We start from the raw sequence: 20,017 nt of genomic DNA, 5'->3' as shown, positions 1-20,017 counted from the left end.
TCATCCAGCTCTGTGCTGCTTATAAGTGGATAATTAAGAGTATCCAATGGTGAATGGTGATTTGTGTATTTCCATTGCCAGATCACACTATGGACTACCAGTGCTTTCTTTACTACTGGAAATAGAATCATTAGTATCTTTCAATCTAATTAGATTAGAGAGTCAATTCCAGAAACCCTAGAACAAATTTGACAATTTATCTTTAAAATTCTGTTCCTCTAGAACAACTCTTGATACAAAAATCTGATTTAGGGTTCTCTAAAGAAAAAGAATTAATAGGATATGTGTATGTGTGTATGGGTGTGTGGGTGTGTGTGTGTGTGTGTGTGTGTGTGTAGAGATTTAATATAAGGAATTGGCTCATGTGGTTATGGAGACTGACGAGTCCCCAAATCTGCAATCAGCAAGCTGGAGACCCAAGACAGCTGATGGTATAGTTCCAGTCCAAGTCCAAAGGCCCGGGAACCAGGAGAGCCGATGGTGTAGTTCCAGTCCAAATGTTGGCAGCCTCAAGGCCCAGAAAGAGCTGATGTTTCAGTTTGAGTTCAAAGGCAGGAAAGAACTGATGTCCCAGATTGAAGGCAATCAGGCAGGAGGAGTCTCCTCTTACTCCCAGCAGGGTCAGCCTTTTAGTTTTACTCAGGACTTCAACTCGGCCCCACTCAAAACTGACTGGATGGGGCCCACCCACATTAGGGAGAGCAGTCTGCTTTACTCATTCTAACAATTCAAATACCAATCTCATCCAGGAACACCCTCACAGATAGACCCAGAATAATGTTTGACTAGATCTCTGGGTACTCCATAGCACAATCAAGTTGACATGTAAAATTAATCATCATAGACACTAATTAGCTTTTAAGCCTAACAAGTAATACATGCATCTTATTTATATGAGAAACTCTGCTCAACTGACATAGATTCAGAATTACAAAGACTAATGTTATCTATTAACATTACTTTTGATTTATCACATACTTTTCTTTAAGTATAAAATAAGATTTTTCTCATTCTATATAGTAAATCATTATGGACTCTCATTTAAGGTAAAGAACCTCATTTTAGGGATGTCTTAAGGTAATTTAAATATGAAAAATATTTTTATTTAAGTTTTTTCATATCTGTTCCTATACTTTCAGTGATCATCTAAAAAGATATTTTACAAATTAGCTTAATAATAGAGCAAAAATCATAGTTTGTTTTACATAGTTGATTGTGAAAAAATGTTTTCTTTAAAAGAATGAAATCTTAGGCAAGTAAAATAAATAATTCCATAAAGTGATCTCAGATGCCCAGTTCTACTTCATGTTGTGACAGCTCAGTCAATGTCATGACATGTGGAGACAATTATTGAAATGCTTTCATGTTTTGCTATTTAATTTGATCAAATCAAAGCCAAGTGACTAGTTTTGACTTTACGTGTATTTCTTGATTTCCTCCTTTCCTTGTCTACATCATGACTATCATACTAACTGCTCCTGCTTCTATCAGAAATGAAGTAACAAAAATATAAATGCTATGGTATGTTTTTATTACCTAAAATTGTTTAAAGAGATATTTGTAGGTGCCTGTAAAATCCAATCATGATAAATATATAAAGCATACATCAAAAAAAGACTCAAAATTAGTATACTTAAAATAGAGAAGAATACCTTTAAGCTCAGCAGATGTTCACAAACAGCATAACAAATACCAATACCTTCTTCTGTATTAGTACCTCTGCCAAGTTCATCAATTAATATGAGTGATTTGTCATTAGCATTATGTAGAATATAAGCTATCTGAAAAATATAATTTTAATATTATTCATTGTAACCAAACAGCTGTCACTATCATACAGAAAAATGAGGAGAAATCCAGTCTCTTTATTAGTTCATCTGAAATATATTTTTATAGAGAAATCCTGCTGAGCAGAAACTAACACATTGCTTTTCTTTCTAAAAATCTCATGACTAATGATTCCAATAGAACAGCTGATATGTATATAAATAGACATATGCATTTGTGTATGAGATAGAGTAAACAACCATTATCTAAAATATTAATGTTTTAGATACAGTGAAATGAAACAAAGCAATGAATTAAATGTTTAAATAAAGCACAAAGATAGTCATTTTCTTTGCCATAAATGACTAATCAATTGTTGACATAAAATACTCAAGGCTATCTCTCAAATTTATTTTAACATCTCCACATCCAGTAAAAATGGAAAGAAAAATTAGGAAAAAGCATCCAAATCCATTGATTCCTGGTTAAACACATAAATTTAAATCCATGCCCAACAAAGACAAGACTTTAATTGACAGAAATGCTCCTTCTCCAGTGAAGATTATTAACTTAACAGAATTCCAGGGGCCGGCCCAGTGACATAGGGGTTTAGTTTGAGCACTCCACCTCGGTGGCCTGGGGTTCACAGGTCCAGATCCCAGGCACAGACCTATGCGCTGCTCATCAAGCCACCCTGTGGTGGTGTCCCATATACAAAATAGAGGAAGATTAGCACAGATGTTAGCTCAGGGCCAATCTTCCCCAGCAAAAACAGGAGGATTGGCAACAGACAATAGCTCAGGGCCAATCTTCCTCACCAAAAAAAAAGAAGAAAAAAATAGAGTTCCGCCCTTATTATGTCATGACACAATAGTAACCTTCAAGGCTATTTTACCTTACTATGGGACTAAGCTTCTTGAGAGCCAGTACCATTTAAAAGTACACCTCAAGCATGTAGTATATTGCTACATTCTCCCATAGATATGCAATACATACTAAATAATTATATAAATGTCATATGCTGTGGGCAAATAATTTTATTCCCCATCCATCTACAGAAAATTAGCAACTGTATAGTGATCCAATAATTCCTACCTACTAAAAATAGCCCAAGAGCTATACTAAATTCCTTTAGCCCTTCGACCCTACTTGATGTTTGCTCAGATCAGAAACAGGTGATGATACATACTTTGATACAGGAAGTGAAAATTCTATAAGAGCACAGAAGAGGATGATTTTTAAAAGTCTTCTAACACAGTGATCTTTTATCTTAAAATCAAGCCTAACAGGAACAATAGATACTATGCAAAATGGTCCTGAACAGGTCATCGTTTTCTGAAAAGTCTTTTATATGTTTCATATAAAAACATGAAAGCATGTTTTTATCATTCAATAACACCAGCTTTTTCTTTAAAACTGCAATTTTCAATAAAACATTCACTCCATTTCCACATATGACAGAAATTAGGAAGCTGTCTTTGACTGCCCTCTGGCTCTTGTAGAGGAATATAAGCACATCTACATGTTTCAGAATAAGAATACTTTTTTACATGATAATTGACTATTGGTGGAAGAATTTAATATGTTTTTAACGTAAGAAAGTTTAGTTTGGGTACCTCTTTCATTTCCTTCATAAATGTTGATGAATTTGTTTCTATATCATCATCAGTGCTGATTCTTGTAAAAATCTGTTCAGCAATTCTAAAGGAAGAATATTCTGCTGGAACATACGATCCTATAAAATATAAAGTCAAAGTAACCTGAAATGCTTTTATAAAATATAAGTACTAACGTTTTTGTACTTTCCATCAACTCAGATTATTTACTAGCCTATCTAAGGATGATGTGCTAGAAAGATCACTGGATATGGAGTTAGAAGACATGGCCCCAGCTCTATCACTTGCTGTATAACTTTGGACAGCACTTAAACTCTCCCAGTCTCATCTTTCTCATATCTAAAATGGAAACACTTGCTCTACCTATTGTAAAAAGTTATTTGGGAATTCAAATCAGATAGTATATATTCAAATACATTAGAAAGATATGTTATAAACTTGATAAAAACTTTAAATAATATAGTTAGATGACAAAGAACATTCAAAATATGAAAATCTGAAAAAAATGCTTATTAACATAACATCTGAGCTTATGAAGCTCAAGTTGATAAAATCATTATAGAAGATATATTAGGCAATATCTATTAATAGAAATGTACAAAAATACCCACAATCAGAATGAAAGCAAAACATTTAATTAAAAAAAGGTGAATTTTCATCCACAAGATTATTTCTGCCCGAGAAGTTATCAGGCTAACTAATCTAAAATATTCATCTTTTGAAAACAAATCAATCTGATTAATGTACCTACTGCTATACAGAACAGGACATAAAAGGCATTCTAAAATCAAAGAAAATAAAAATCTACAAATAGTTGAATAGGGAAAGTTTCAAGTATACTGAACTCTGTATAGACAAAATGGTGAAATAATGGGAGCAAAGAAACAATTTCAGACTATTCCAGGATTTAAAACAAAGGTAAAGATGAAGAATAGGATGCACCTCTGAGGAACAAGGACTAGCAGGAAAAGAAAGCAAAAGTCAGGATGACACTAATAAAAATAAAATTAATAATAATAACAATAGTTATTGTAACGATCTCCCCAGTTAAGAACTACTGCACTAGGATCAACCATCTCACCTCTGATTCACATAGTCCTCAGGGAAACCCAGTTTTCAGAGATAAGAGGCAAGTTGTGTCTCTACACCAAGAAATATGTGACACTGTTGGGCCAGTGACAGGCATTTATATGTGTGTGTCTGCAAACATGTGTGTATAATATATCCATTGCTGTTGCCAAGGTATTGGTACCCCTTAAATTAAGTAAGGGAAATGTTTCTCTGCCCAATGTCATAGTTTTGGAAAAATCTTACATAGGTTATAAAAGGCAGCAGCTTATCCTACTTATTTCACTTTTTCTCACAATGAAGTTTGGTTTCGAATCTGAGAGAATTATACGATTCAGTTTAGGAATAATTGATACAACATTAATAGTTATAGTAAGAATGTTTCTACTTCTGTTATATCCCACAAATTTTTTACTACAATGCAATGCAAATTGGATGGAACTTAATAAATACCAAATAGTAAAAGTTATGGTCTACATACTAGACACTACTACACTTTTTAGGTAAGAAAATCTACTCCAACTGCTTCTTGGGTTAATTAAGCAACTAGATCTAAAATATCAGGCACAAAACATTTTAAATGGGGAGCAGAATTGGTAACTATAAAGTAAAGCTATAACTTACCAATCTGGGCCATAATCTGACAAAGAGCAATCTGTTTTAAGTATGTGGATTTCCCACTCATATTTGGTCCAGTTATGATCAAAAAATTACTCCCTTCTGTAATATAAGTATTGTTGGCAACAGGTTTTTCCACAGATATTTTTTCAAGAATAGGATGCCATCCCTGTTTGATTGCTAAAGTATCAGTAAATTCTGGCCGAACTAAAAAAAATAGAATGGTTTTGAAAAATTAATATATTTATATTTAAAATTCTTGGGGTGTGCACATATTGTGTATACCTTAATGATCTCACGAGGGTCAATTTGGAACAATAACAGTAAGGTATTATTTTATCCCAAATCCTCTAAATTATCATTGACGCACTCTAATCACCATCACAACTTTTATTCACTTGCAGAGAAATCTAGGGTTTAGTTCTCTGTGATTCTCTTGGGCTCCAAAACAGTTCATAACATTTTCAGATATGTATAGATTAGAAAAAATCAAATAGCCATTAATAATACTTTTAAAATAATTAATTACCAGTACTCCAAAATTGCATGCTGACTTAATCCCCACCTTAAGGATTATTTCAAATTTGGCATACTTAGCTTTTCAAATGAGGTATGACTATACAGTAAAACCAAATAAAAAAATAACTTTATGTCCAAAATTTCACAGAAACTTTGTCTAAAAAAAAACTAGAGGATAGAAAAACCAGACACAAAAGATAATGTTAATTTATAGAAATAAAGAATGATCAGGTCTCTATGGATACTTCCTGAGGTGAAGGGAGGAGTAAAAAGGTGGGAGGACCAGCAAAAATTAAAATGCTACATGCCTCTAGATGAAACACATGGGTAACTTGAAAGCATTCATTATAAAATGTTGATTAGAAGAAAAATTTTAAACTATTTTAAAATCATTTTTAACAGCAAAAATTCATTATTTATAGGTTTAGAGTTTCAGGATGGCCCCTCTCAAATTAAATTGGAGCAACATCAAACTTTTAATAGTTGTAACTACTGCTGGAGCTGGCCTGGTGGCATAGTGGTTAAGTTCATGTGCTCCACTTTAGGGGTTGGCATTTGCAGGTTCGGATCCCAGGCATGGACCTACACACTGCTCATCAAGCCATGCTGTGGCAGCATCCCACATACAAAATAGAGGAAGACTGGCATAGATGTCAGTTCAGGGACAATCTTCTTCACCCACGCAAAAAAAAAACTAATAAAAAACCAAACTACTATTAAAATAATTGATCCCTAAAATAAGGTTCTGACCCCAAAGGAGATATAAAAGATTGAAAAGCTTTGGTCTATAAAATACCAATTGAAAAAGTTAAAATTTCCATACTAAATATGGAAATATGAAAAAAAATCTTTGTAAGATAGTTATTTCTCATTATAAAAATAAATGAACATAATATTTGGAAACATTACAGCTGATTTTAACTAGAAATTTTCATGTTGTTAATCCCACAATTATTCAACCTTAATTATTCACATACTAGTTCTGTAAATTTGCATACTGGAGTATGGTTATTGCTGATAAGTTGGATAAGAAATTTCAAGGGGCTAACTTGAAGTATTCATTTAACATTAGAAAATTACTTAACATTTATAATCAAGGCCTGTGTACAGACTTGGGATATGAAAATAAATGATATAATTCCTGATCTTGGGATGCTCACATCTAAGGAGCTAGTTTAGAAAATGCTCACTTTAGAGGCTCATTTCTCTTGTATCTATTAGTATTAGTATCATACTGCTTCTAATGAGTTTTCACATTTGAACTTTATAAATTTGGATCATTGTCATTTTCACCAAGGAGACAGCTCTGCAGTCTTTCTTATTTGGGGAACCTTTAAACTTTCTTGCAGTTTTTCCTTCTGATTTGTCAATTTCTCAGTACATAATTTTTTTACTTTTAAAAGAAAATTTTAAAGGTAATTTTACTTTCTCTATTTTGAGTCTTAGTCCAGGACCAAAGGCAAGAAACTATATTTCACATAAAAAATGTAAAATATTCATAATTGTTATATAAAATTGCTTGAATGGACTAAAAATTTCAGTATGCAACATATTTATTCCAAAGAAAGCAACTTACCATAGTCAGAAAGAGTGCAGGCATGAGCAAATGACAGTAGCATATCCAGCATCGACACAGTGTCAGATAGTTTATATAAGCAATGAATATGTTCATAAATCTCACTGAGCAGTTTGCACACTATCCTGAAAGTACATGTTTAGTATGACAAGTAATGATTTTTAAAGAGAAACATAGAGTGCAATTGTAAAACAATATTAAATTCAGTGCCTGAGCTAAAATAACACTCAAAGTTGAGTTGTACACTACAGATAAAGTCCATCGTTCTATTGTCTCATTTTAGAGATGAAATTGAAGTTCACACTCAAGGTCACAGCTACTTATTAGCAAATAATCTATCTTCTGGTGTGTTAACACCATGTTTATGAAATGACTGCTTTGATTAAATATTAATAAAATAAATTTTTTTATAAAATATTTTTATATGGGTCAAATCAAGCCTTCACTACACTTCAGCAGATCCCAGCTGCTAATAATTTTGTCTTTTAGCAGATGTTAAGTTCAACACAAAAGCTATTATTATTTTTCCCTCACTCATTCTCTCTCTCTCACAAACACACATATATCCTAACAACATAATTATTTAAGCTTTTATGTGGTAGAGTTATCATATTGTGACATAATATAAAAGCTTTTCCTTTACAAGGATAAATATGTTCCCAAAACTTACGGTATCTTCTAATCTTTGTGGTCCATACCCTGAAATTGCTTTGAAAGCCCAACATTTCTCTTTATCATCTCAGCTCACCAACTCTGAGTGTTCTATTTCTTATTTCTAGCTGAACTGCTGCTGTTTCATGAACAGCAAAAGACTGGGCACTATTGTGATGTCGCTATGTAAGTATTAAGGCATGAGAAGTTGAGGTTACATACCATAGAAAAAGAATAAACGGAATGAAGCCCAAGATAAGCCCATGATGTACCAAGTTCTACATCACGGTGGAATGCATACTACAGAAGTATTAGTTATAATGGGGTTTTTTGCAATTAGATTTGCCCTGAATCTTCTGTGAGGTTCACTGATCCCAATCACAATGACAGACTAAAAGTTTTAACTGTTCTTCCAGGAAATGTTCTTTCATTGCTAACACTCATAATTTTACATTTTTCTGCAATCAGACAAAAAGTCAATTAATGAAATTTATTATTGTGCCTCAAATTAAACCAATTTAATTCAATATTCAAAAATTTCAAATGTTCTTACATGTAAGTCATGTGATAGATTTCTCTCAAAGACTCTTGGCATCTTTCATTCATTTTAATTAAATCTGCTGATGTAAAGCTATAAGAATTTTTCACTTTAGAAATCTGCTGGGAAATTACAAAACAAATGTCAAGATATGTGTACCCTCCTATGAAGTAAAACACACAAATTTTAAAGAATAGAAATATAGGTATTTAGGTTAATCACTTTAATTTCTGAAATACAGTATCACAAAGTCCTGAATAATGTTAGTGAAAGAGAAAAGGAAGATCACTTCTAAGGTTAAAGCAGAATTTTTTTACCCTGGTTCATCTGACATGACTATTTTTACAGGTCTTAAAATGGCCATATAGAAATGTTAAAACACAATATCTTATTACCAAGTAATATGCATGATAAATATCACTAATCCTCACTCCACCTCTGACCCTTGTCTTAACCCTTACCCCATATCTGAACCTCACTCAATCTAACCCCATTACTAAGTCTCCACCCATTTTTTACTTCATCCATCCTTCATTACTTGGTATACAGTATAGGTTTTAAAACTCTGAAAGTTAAATGGCATGTTTTTATCAAAAAGTACCACCTTGGAGCAGAGAAAGCAAAGATTAGGATGGGTTAGACTTTCCCAAACTGGTATATTGTGGAGGAGTTAATATGTACATAGGAAAAAATATTTCCCTGGTCCAACTGTTTGGCAATATTGGATTACAATGGTTAAGCGGATTTTTTTACTTCAGGACTTTTAAACCTTTAATAGGCAAATGTGTATTGAGAAGTACCTAACACAGGAGATGGCGCAGTATTTTCCAAATTTCTTTCATCTTTTAGACTTTATTTTCCTTTTTTACACATACCGAGCTTCCAGAACTGTGGGAAGCACTGTGCTTAATATTTCAAAAAAAAAAAAAAAAGCTTCTAAATCACTCAGATTAGTATAGCTGTTAGGTGGGTGGTTAGGAATAGGAGAAGCAATACATATACAGAACATTCAGAAATTTGGCATGTAAAACTCAAGGAGTGCCTGAAGAATGTAAATGTAATTCTGTAAAATCAGAAACAATAATTTCCTAACCAAAACTCTAGAATGAACCTTAATAAACTCTGAAGGAAGCTGATCATCAGGTAGGGCTGTACAATCTGTAGTCATCTGGATGAAAAATCCTCGAGCAGAGCTAAAACTTGTTCTTAAAGGAAGACTATATTTTTCTGCAAGCTGCGATATCATTCCTAATGACCAGAAATAAGAAAAACAAAAAGAAAACAAAAAAATTTCAATGAGAAAATCATGCTTTCTATTTTAAAAAATCACAATATTTTTTTCTTGTTATTTTACATATAAATAGGAAGGTCTTGTTACTCTTTTAATCTCCACAGATTTAATTTTTCTCTTTTTTGTTAGTTTTTTGGTGAGCAAGAATGGTCCTGAGCTAACATCTGTTGCCCATCTTCCTCTTTTTGCTTGAGGAAGAGTGTCCCTGAGCTAACATCCAGGCCAATCTTCCTCTACTTTGTATCTGGAATGCCACCACAGCACAGCTTGACGAGCCATGTGTACGTCCACACTCAGGATCTGAACCTGCAAACCCCACGCCACCAAAGCAGAGCATACAAGCTTAACCATTACGACACTGGAGTGGCCCCTCTAAAGATTTTTAATGTCTAAAATATACGGTTAAGTATTCTTTTAAGAAAAAAAGATTGTAGTAGAAAGGTAGTCATTCTGATAGGTATTTTGAAAATAAAAGAAACTGTAAAAATTAAAATTAAAAAATAAAGCCAAGGGTCCAGTGCCATGGCCTAGTGGTTAAGTTTGGCGTGCTCCACTTCAGTGGCCTCAGTTCACAGGTTTGGATCCTGGGCACGGACATCCACCATTCGTCAGCCATGCTGTGGCAGTGACCCACATATAAAATAGAGGAAGACAGGCACAGATGTTAGCTCAGGGCTAACCTTCCTCAGCAAAACATAATAATAAAAGTAAAAAATAAATAAATAAATGAAGCCCATACTATTTTATACTCTCTGTATTAGGAATATCAGTTTGTTATTCATTCTACTTTTTTGAAAAGGAAGAAACAGATGATTCTTCGAAAAAGAATCATCACAGAAATTATTGTAATCATTAATTCAGAATAAGAAATTCCCTCTACAAAACACATTTTAAAAATAAAATATTCAAAAAAGGAAATATATGACTCATTAGATAAAATTCCTGGAAAATCCAAATCTATCAACCTCAAATTGACCACAGAGTTCTCAATTTATATTTTTTACTTGATGAGCATTAACGCACTAAACAAATCTCAATTAGCACCAACGGCTACATTTTCCTTCATCATGGCCACATATATCTACTCAATTACCAACTCTTACCAATTCTTCCTCCAACTTTTGCATTTCTCTTTTCTCATATACACTGCTATCACCCTAAATAACACTGTTAACTTGTAATAGTTTAAAATGGTCTCCCTGTCTCCATTGTTCCACTCAAATTAATTCAACATATCTTCTTGATCAGTTTCACTACAGACAGCAAAAACATCTCAATGCCTCTTCATTCTCCTTGGGAAAAACCCAAACTCCTGGCCTTCAAAGACTAAATTCTGGATCCCAGTCTACATCTTTGATCTTATCTCTTACAAGTTCTGTAAGGGAAAACCTCTGTTCTATCCTAGCAAATTTTCTCACTCATGCTTTGAGGTTTCTTTGTGCCTTTGTGCTGAGGTTTATACCACTGCCAATGGGTGGAATTCCTTTCTAGGCTATTTTATCTACTAAAAACACTCCCATCCTCTCTGCCTCCACACCCAGTCCCTCCTGACCCCTCCAGCCTGCAACAGTTTTCTTCATATCTTATGTCCATATGAAATTATGTGATATATGTGATTGATATATATCAACATTGATATACATACACATGTATGTGTGTCTTTGTGTCTTTATTGTCTGTCTCCCCTACTATAACATAAGCTCCACGAGGACAGGGACTTTGTCTTAATCACTATGTATTTTCAGTACCTAGAACAGTGTCCACATTTACTAGGAGCTCAATATTTGTTAAATGAATTACTGTACTGGCTCAAACGCCACCTCTACTAGACAAAAATGATCCCTCTCCCTCCAGTGAAACTCTTTAGTACTGATAGCCTGCATTTTTCATGTAATTTATACACAATGTTATATGAACGTAACTATATTTAAGTTTGGAAAAAAGAACAGACATATTATAACACTCTAAGATCTTTATTTTTTTTTAAGTTTCTTTAAATGATAATATATGTTAACTTTATCTCGTTGTTTTTTCTTTTTGGTGAGGAAGATTGTCCCTGAGCTAACATCTGTGCCAATCCACCTCTACTTTGTATGTGGGATGCCACCACAACATGGCTTGATGAGCAGTGTGTAGGTCTGCAACCGGGATTGGAACCCACGAACCCCAGGCCACCAAAGTGGAGTGCATGAACTTAACCACTATGCCACCAGGCCAGTCCAACTTTATCTGTTTTGCTAACAAAAAAATAAATTTAAAATACACATGGCTAGTTATCACCAGCAAAAAAGCACAGAATGTCCTAAAAACGTTTATTTCTAAAAACCAGAAAAATATGTTCAAGTCATTAAATTACCTGCTATGTCATCCACAATCTCTGTATATGTTCTTCTAGCGATGTCAAGAAATTCATTTATGTTAGATCTCACTGCATAGCACTTCTGTGTCCTCATGTTCAAGCATCCTTTCATGTATCTTGCATCATCATTAATTACTGTTTTAATCTTTTCAAGGATAATTCCAAACCTAAAAAAGAAGATTATAGGCAATAAATCAAAGTTATTTTAATTCGTAATTCATCATAGTTATTGATAGGAAATAGCATATTTTCTTGAAATATTGGTAAAAATTATTTTGAAAATACATAATTAAGCAATGTAAATTTACATAGGTTAGAACTGTGATGATGTCAATCATAAATTATTTTGTCAGCCAGGACTAGTTTCCTAAACCAACATGAGGCCATCAAGAAGAATTTTACAACTGCTAATAAACAGATACCTGAAGTTATACATACTGACTGTGCCTGTGAGTATAAAATATATCCTTGAAGACCTGTTATAAGAATGCTGGCTTCATGCTCATTGACTCAATAAACATTTTCTTATCCCATGTGTCAATCACTGTGTTAGGTGCAAGGATTCAAGGAAGGATTAACACATAGTCCTTGCCCTCAGGTGGGGTAAGGAGACTAAACACAGATGGTGAAACAGTGCAACAAGGACCTCACAATTAGCAGTGATTAGTGCAGTGATCACGAAACCAGAAGTCTGGAAACACCTATTTTTCTATACTTTCGTTTTATTCTGTTCTATATTTTATTTGTAATTAGTCTTTTTTTATTATTAACCTTAATTTGTGGCCTCATACAAGGTGTGAATCTTGAATCAATAAAATAACAGTTTTAAGTACCACAAGACTTTTTGGCCAAGAACCAAGGTGCCACTGCTAAAAACAAATATTAAAATTAAACTGTATTTAGGTCTTATTCAGTATTCATATATACTATTTTTTGGTTACATTAGGCCCTTCATGATTTAACAAAAGAGAAGAATATATTTTTATATTTGCAAGTCTTTCCATGGAGAATGGCTAAAAAAGAAGTATTAAAATTGCATATGATTTCAATTTTTAATGCTATTTTAATTGTCCATTAACACAAATACTCAATGTGCTGTTACCCTATTTATTGGTATTATAAGATGAAATGCATAATTATAAGTCTGAAATAGTTTAAAGCTTCTATTAACTAAGGCTCAAGTAATTGTTCTATAGAATACAATTAGAGTGCTTAAAATCAGTTATGCTCAGGAAGAAAGGAATAATCTGATATTTTATTAACAGTTGAGTGACAAAGACCTCTTATCTTCCAAGGAACCGTAGTAAGCTCTTAATAAAGGTGTGTCACAGTTCTTCAGAGCAATCTATTAAAGAATAAAATAAAGATAGTTAAGGATAATAAATTATGACATTATTCAAATATAGCCTTTTACATTTGTTTAATACTTTACAGTTTAGCAAGTGCTTTCTTGCCTCATCTTCTCATTTATATACTCATAAAAAGTATTTTAGGTATTTACGTGAGGACAGATGGTATCTTTCCCATTTTCCCAATAAAGAGCACATGGCTAGTAAGTGGCATCCAGTGCTTTACTATTATGACTTTTATTTTTCTTGTCTCTCAACTAACTGTTAACATTCAACTACTTATTAGAGATAGGTACTTAAATAGCTATCATTGTACATCTAGAGTACTCTACATATCATTCCAAAATTTGGATTAAATATACATTTAAAAAGTGCTTTGTTATTTATAAATAGAGCAATTTCTCCATTCTTACATGGCAAAAGTAGGGATTTTATTTTGCTTAATGGAATCTATGAGTGGTCACTATTTGAATAAACATAAAAGAGGAGGAGAAAACGTAGTTAACCTGATTTTACCTCCTATTTTAGTTTGCTATGAGACAATGGCAATAAGAACACTTTTTGCTTATGAATAGAAAAATATTTACATATTGATAAAAACTAGAAAATTCACAAAAACATAAAAACATTTAAATCACTCATATTTCTACCACCCTTCCAAAGATAAATACTCTAAATATTATGGCATATTTCCTGTCACTTCTTTAAATCAAAGATTTTGTATCATTGTATGCTTTTTCTCCCCTGCTTAATACTATATCATAAGCATTAGAAACTTTTCACAGCAAAAAATAATGCATAATATTCCACTCTGTGGAGGGGGCTGGCCCAGTGGCATAGTGGTTAAGTTTGTACATTCCACTTTGGTGGACCAGGGTTTGAGAGTTGGGATCCCAGGTGCAGACCGACACACTGCTCATCAAGCCATGCTGTGGTAGCACCTCAAATATAAAATAGAGGAATACTGGCATGGATGTTAGCTCAGGGATGATCTTCATCAAGCAAAAAGAGGCAGATTGGCAACAGATGTTAGCTCAGGGCCAATCTTCCTTAAAAAAAAAAAAAAAATCCACCCTAAGGAAAATAGTCTCTTTCTCTAATTATTGGAGTTCTGTGCTACTTATAATTTCTCACTAATATAAATAAAGCTGCAATGACCATCAGTGGGCATAAATTTTGATCAACATTTCTTACTAGTTCTTTCAGACAGATTTCTAGAAGTAGAATGATATAAATTGCAAAACTCTCCTATAAAGTATATACAATTTGTACTCCTACCAGTTGTCTAAGAGGTTGTCTGTCTCACTGTTCTCTCATTAGCAGTAAGTTGCATCCATTAAGCAAAAAAACTGCTTTTTTAATAGATAAAAACTATGATTTTTAATTTGCATTTCTTTGACTAATGCTGAGGTTGAACATTTTTGTTGGATTTATTAATCACTTTGATTTCTCATTTTGTGGTCATTTTCCATATTTCCACTGGCATTTCAGTATTTTCTTATGAAATTACACAAGTTTTATGATGACAGAAATTAATATTTGTCTGTCATTTGTTATAAATTTTTCCTTTCTTTGGCTTTTACCTTGCCTTTGACATATCAAAGTTTGATATTTGTGTTTCATCAAATCTATCAATTTAGGGGGAAGGTTTATTATACTTCTTTTATTCTAAAAAAGACAACACTTTTGCCAAATTGCTTTCATTGTATATATTTATTAGAATGAACTCTACAACAAAATTCTTCCACATTTTTCATGTTAAAAAGCAGTTCTTTTGTGTCACTTTAATTTAAAAAATGTTTTGCACAGGAGAGTATTTAAAAATTGAAGAGAAAATCACCCATTTGTAACCATCAGAGTAACAAGTACTTCAAGTGAGACTCATCAAGAAATACTAAAATCAATGGATGAAAGTTTGATGAGAAACAGGATATTTATACACTCTCAAAGTATCCCTCTACAGATTACTTATAACTTTACAGTGAAGAAATTGATCAGCACAACCAGAAGGACCTGCAACTAGAATACAGAACTATGTACTGGGGGACTGTGGGGAGAAGAAGGAAAAAAAAAAAGACTGGCAACAGATGTTAGCACTCGAACAGGGAAATGATATCATATGCCTACTGATGTGCTGTACTGAGAAAGATACAACATTGCTCATAGAGTATTACTGCCAAATACGCATAAACTGAAATTAATCATGAGAAAAAAAATCACACAAATTGAGGAATATCCTCTAAAACAACAGATCCTTACTCTTCGAGATGTCAATATCATGAAAGACAAAGAAAAACTGAGAAACTTTTCAGTTTAAAGGAATATGAAGAAATATAACATTAAACACAATGCGTGGTCCTGGACTAGACCCTGTATCAAGAAAAAATAAATCCATAAAGAACATCATTAAGACAACTGGAAAAATTTGAATATGGACTATACATTATATAATAGTATTATACCATGTTAAATATTCTGAATTTTATAATTATATTGTGGTTATGTAAGAGAACATGCTTATTCTTAGGAGATATATACTTTAGCATTTAGGTACTGCAACTTATTCTCAAACGATTCAGTAAGAGTAATAATAAGGATAATAACGTGTCTGTGTGCTGTGTGTATAAAGAGAAAGAATATGGGAATTCACTCATTCTTGCAACTTTCTCTAAGTCTTAAATTTCTTCAAAATAAAAAGTTAAAAAAAACTGATGCTAGACACGTTTTGGAAGACATACAAACATGTAAATTACCTTTAAAGGATCTACAAGTTCCAAGGTATGTTTTAGGTATATTAAATTTGTTATCTTTGATTCAGCTACATTAACCTATTAAGAAAAAAATACAAATGTGGAAACCATAAATATTTAATACAAGAATGGGTTTTCCTCTTAAAGATTTTATGCTTATCATATTCCGTACATTTTTACATATCAACCTAGCTAGGATGCCAGCCTAATCAATGGTTAGAAATTACTGCCCCATCATAGTAAGACTAATGCACTAGTCTCCTGAAAGTCTGACAATGAAAAGAGTTCACCTCATCGTATCCAAATTTCATTTCTATTTCAGCCCTTTGAGTACAGCTTAATCCACAGTAGTGACAGGAGATACAGTTCAATCCTGAGCAGCACCAAAAAACTAAGATGAATTGCAAAAGGCACAAAGGATATTTGTGGATAGATGCTATTTGAAAAGCTGCAACTGAATATCCCAGATAGTTACAGAATAACACAAATTTGCCTCATTGGTTCCTGTTTGTGCAAGTAAAACAATTTTCATAATTCCAGTGGTACAAATTAATTAGTTTTTCAAAATAAAGCAACATCAACATTCTAAATTTTATAAATAACCCTTTGATAAGTTAAATTGTACTATCTCTAGAGCCGAGCACTGGTACTAAACCTGGGGAAATGAGGATGATCTTTGGATGGAGTAATTTACCAATACTGACAAGGAGTTGTAGCATATTACAATTATGACATTATGTATTCCATATGGCACTGGTTCTTTTTGAAGCCCCCTAATCTATACCCCCATTGTACAATATCTGGACTGTTCTGTCACTATATGGGTCAATTTAGGAAAAACACCAAAATGAATGTTGTTAGCCCCAAAACAAATTATCTCATGCTCTCTTACAATGGATCTCTGAAACTAACTGGAAGATTAAAAATAAGTAAAATTCACCAAACAGAAGACAAGTATCATCGCTATTACCAAAGGAGAACATCTTCCAAAAATGGCCAAGATAATCTTGAAGAAGAACAAGGTGGAAGGACCAACTCTAACAAATACCATCGTATACTAAAGTTAAATTAAGACACTGTGGTATCTGCATAAGGGCAGACAGAGAGACCAATGGAACAGAATAAAGAGTCTAGAAATAGACCCAGTCACATATGGACACTTGATTTATGACAAAGACTGACTGCAGAGCAGTGGGAAAAGGACAGTCTTTTCCATAAATGGTGCCAATACGATTATGAATCTATATAAGAAAAAAATGAAATGTGATCCCTTTCTCACACCACATCCAAATATCAATTCCAGGTGGATTGTAGATCTAAATAAGTAAAACAATAAAACATCTAGAATATAACAAAGAAGAATATCATCATTACCTTGGGTATTCTAACCAACTTTTATAAATTTCATAATTGATCATTTGGCATCCATTAATCACAGGGCCAAACGAATGGCCAAAGTTGTTTACATCTCCCCCATGGTCTGGCTTTAGCTGGTGCACAAAGACTATATTACAATCCCTCCAACCACAAACTCCAACATGTGTTTTGCTTCCTACCTAACAGGAGATGTTCCCACCTAACAACTTCCTGCTATTGTAGTAATAAAGGCTTTTGCAATGTTTTCCTTTCATTCCTTCCACCTCCTGACCAACTCTGGTTCTTCCCCATGATCCTTTGTGCTGTGCTCCTTACTCTCAGGAATTGTAAGTAATAAAAATCTTCTTTTAATGGCAGTAACCTCTCCATGTCATCACTCAGTCACTTTCACAAATTAAAATCCCATGGGTACAATCAAGACATTGGGGTAGGTAAAGACTGATTAAGCAGGATACAACAAACACTATAAAGGAAAAACGTAAACTACACTAAACTTAAATTAGGAATTTCTATTCATCAAAAGCCACCACTGACCCAGGAAAGGTTCTCCAAAAGCCAACTTTGAGAAACTAGAATTTGAAGGCAAATAATTTACTTGAAAAGTAATTCCAATAAGCACAGGCAAGGGAGTAGGAAAGTAAGAAGAGAGGGCAAGGACAGTAATACAGGATGCACTGATGATCAGGTTACCACTGCATGGTACTGTGGCTCAGTCCCGCTGGAGACCTCTCAGAGATGGTGTAGAGTAAGCTTTGGAAGCTATTTCCAAAGGTAAGGGAAACGGGGTATTTATTCATCAACTCCTATTCAGTATTGGTTAAGACCTATTGCTAGGGCAACAACTCCTGATTACTCTCTGGTCTCTCCTGTAGCCAGAGAAAGCCCTGAGGTACTGAGTTTCAGCTGCTTGCAGAAAGAAGCCTTCCCTGTACAAAAGCAAATGCTAAGGCAATGTGGGTGGCACACCAACAGAATCTATGCCACAATACTAAGTAAGAAAGCCAACTACACAGAGGAAAAAATTATTTGCAATACACAGAACCAACAAACGGCTTACATGAAAAGAAGCTCTACAAATAAAAAAGAAGATAATCCAATGGAAAAATGGGCAAGAGAGTCGAACAAGACTTTCACAAAAGAAGATATTCAAATGGTCAACATACAGATTAAAAGGTGTTCAATCTCATTAACAGGAAAACGCAAATTAAAATCACAATGAAATACCACTATCTACCAACCACTATGGCTAAAATTTTTAAACTGACTATAACAGGTTTTGGGGAAGAGCAATGGGAATTCTCATATACTGCTGATAGGAGTGTAAATCAGTACAACTGTTTTGAAAAATATTTTGGCAAACATTTTGTCATTACCTACTAAAGTTGGAGATATGCATACCCTATGACTCAGAAATTCCACTTCTAATTATGTACCAAATAAAATTATGTATACAATTGTAGTAAGAAACAGGTATAAAATTGTTTAGCAGTATTATTTTTAATTGTCAAAAAGTGTCAACAACTCAAAAGGCCAACAACAGTGAAATGAGTAACAGCATATTCATACAGTGGAATATTATACAGAAATGGAAACAAATGAGCTACAGCTACATGCAACAACACGATTAAATCTCACAAACATAATGTTGGCTAGAAGAAGTGAGGTATAAAAAATATACACTGAATGATTCCTGACATGTAAAGTATTAAAAAGAACAAGTAAAACTAAATTATAAAGAAAAACAAGAAATGATAACTAAAAAAGTGATTTCTTTTTGGAGGGAAGTAGAGAATAATGAATAGGACGGGGCAGAAGGGGAGCTTTTGAAGTACTGGCAATATCTATTTCTTTTCTTGTGTGATCATTACATGGATGTTCACTTTGGCAATGCCTGAAGACATTTTTGGTTGTTACAATCGGGGAAGATTCTACTGGCATCGAGTGGGTAGAAGTCAAGGTTGCTGCTGAACATCCTAGAATGCACAGGACAGTAAAAGAAGTATCCAGCCCCAAATGTCAATAATGCCAAGGTTGAGAAATCCTGCTGTAGAGGCGTTCTCCAACTACAGGCACACAGGCATTCTCCTAACTTCGTATATCACTGATGATTTCCTCCCTGTTTGTTCTTTCTCTGTCTCCCTCTCCAATCTCTCCCTACCTTGTTGGCTTTGAAGAAGTAAGCTACTATGAATCCTACAGTTGCAAGGAACTAAATGTTGCCAACACCACATGAGAGGAAAGGTAGATCCTTCCATAGTAGAGTACTCCAGATAAGTATACAGCCCTGGACGACACCTTAACTGCAGCTTGTGAGACTCTAAGCAGAGGACCAACCTAAGATGTACATAGACTCCTGATCCAAAGAAATCATGAGATAATTAATATGGTAGTTTTAAGCTGCTATGGCTGGTCATTTGTTATGCAGCAATAGAAAACTAATACAGAGTCTCTTTGCAGCTTGCTTCTTCAAAGCCAGCTAGAGAGAGAGTCTCTCCATAGAGAACTGGGAGACAATTCTCTACCGGCCTTTTGTATTTC

General features: G+C 33.7%; 1 protein-coding gene across 1 annotated transcript in view; it reads right to left on the bottom strand.

Moving 5' to 3' along the window:
* Window positions 1–20,017, bottom strand: part of MSH4 (mutS homolog 4) — an 84,296-nt gene that overhangs the window by 14,329 nt on the left and 49,950 nt on the right. Inside the window, exons 9-17 of the mRNA XM_014850040.3 lie at window positions 16,106–16,180; window positions 13,284–13,348; window positions 12,001–12,170; window positions 9,465–9,601; window positions 8,369–8,472; window positions 7,165–7,289; window positions 5,076–5,276; window positions 3,384–3,502; window positions 1,653–1,781 (exon numbers count right to left, since the gene is read on the bottom strand). Coding sequence (XP_014705526.3) covers window positions 1,653–1,781; window positions 3,384–3,502; window positions 5,076–5,276; window positions 7,165–7,289; window positions 8,369–8,472; window positions 9,465–9,601; window positions 12,001–12,170; window positions 13,284–13,348; window positions 16,106–16,180 — 1,125 coding nt within the window. The remainder of the gene's footprint in view (window positions 1–1,652; window positions 1,782–3,383; window positions 3,503–5,075; window positions 5,277–7,164; window positions 7,290–8,368; window positions 8,473–9,464; window positions 9,602–12,000; window positions 12,171–13,283; window positions 13,349–16,105; window positions 16,181–20,017) is intronic.

The sequence above is a fragment of the Equus asinus genome, chromosome 16 (genome assembly GCF_041296235.1).
Source record: "Equus asinus isolate D_3611 breed Donkey chromosome 16, EquAss-T2T_v2, whole genome shotgun sequence".
Lineage (NCBI taxonomy): Eukaryota > Metazoa > Chordata > Mammalia > Perissodactyla > Equidae > Equus > Equus asinus.
The sequence above is the reverse complement of the archived record's forward strand: the minus strand, read 5'-3'. Positions and strand labels throughout refer to the sequence as shown.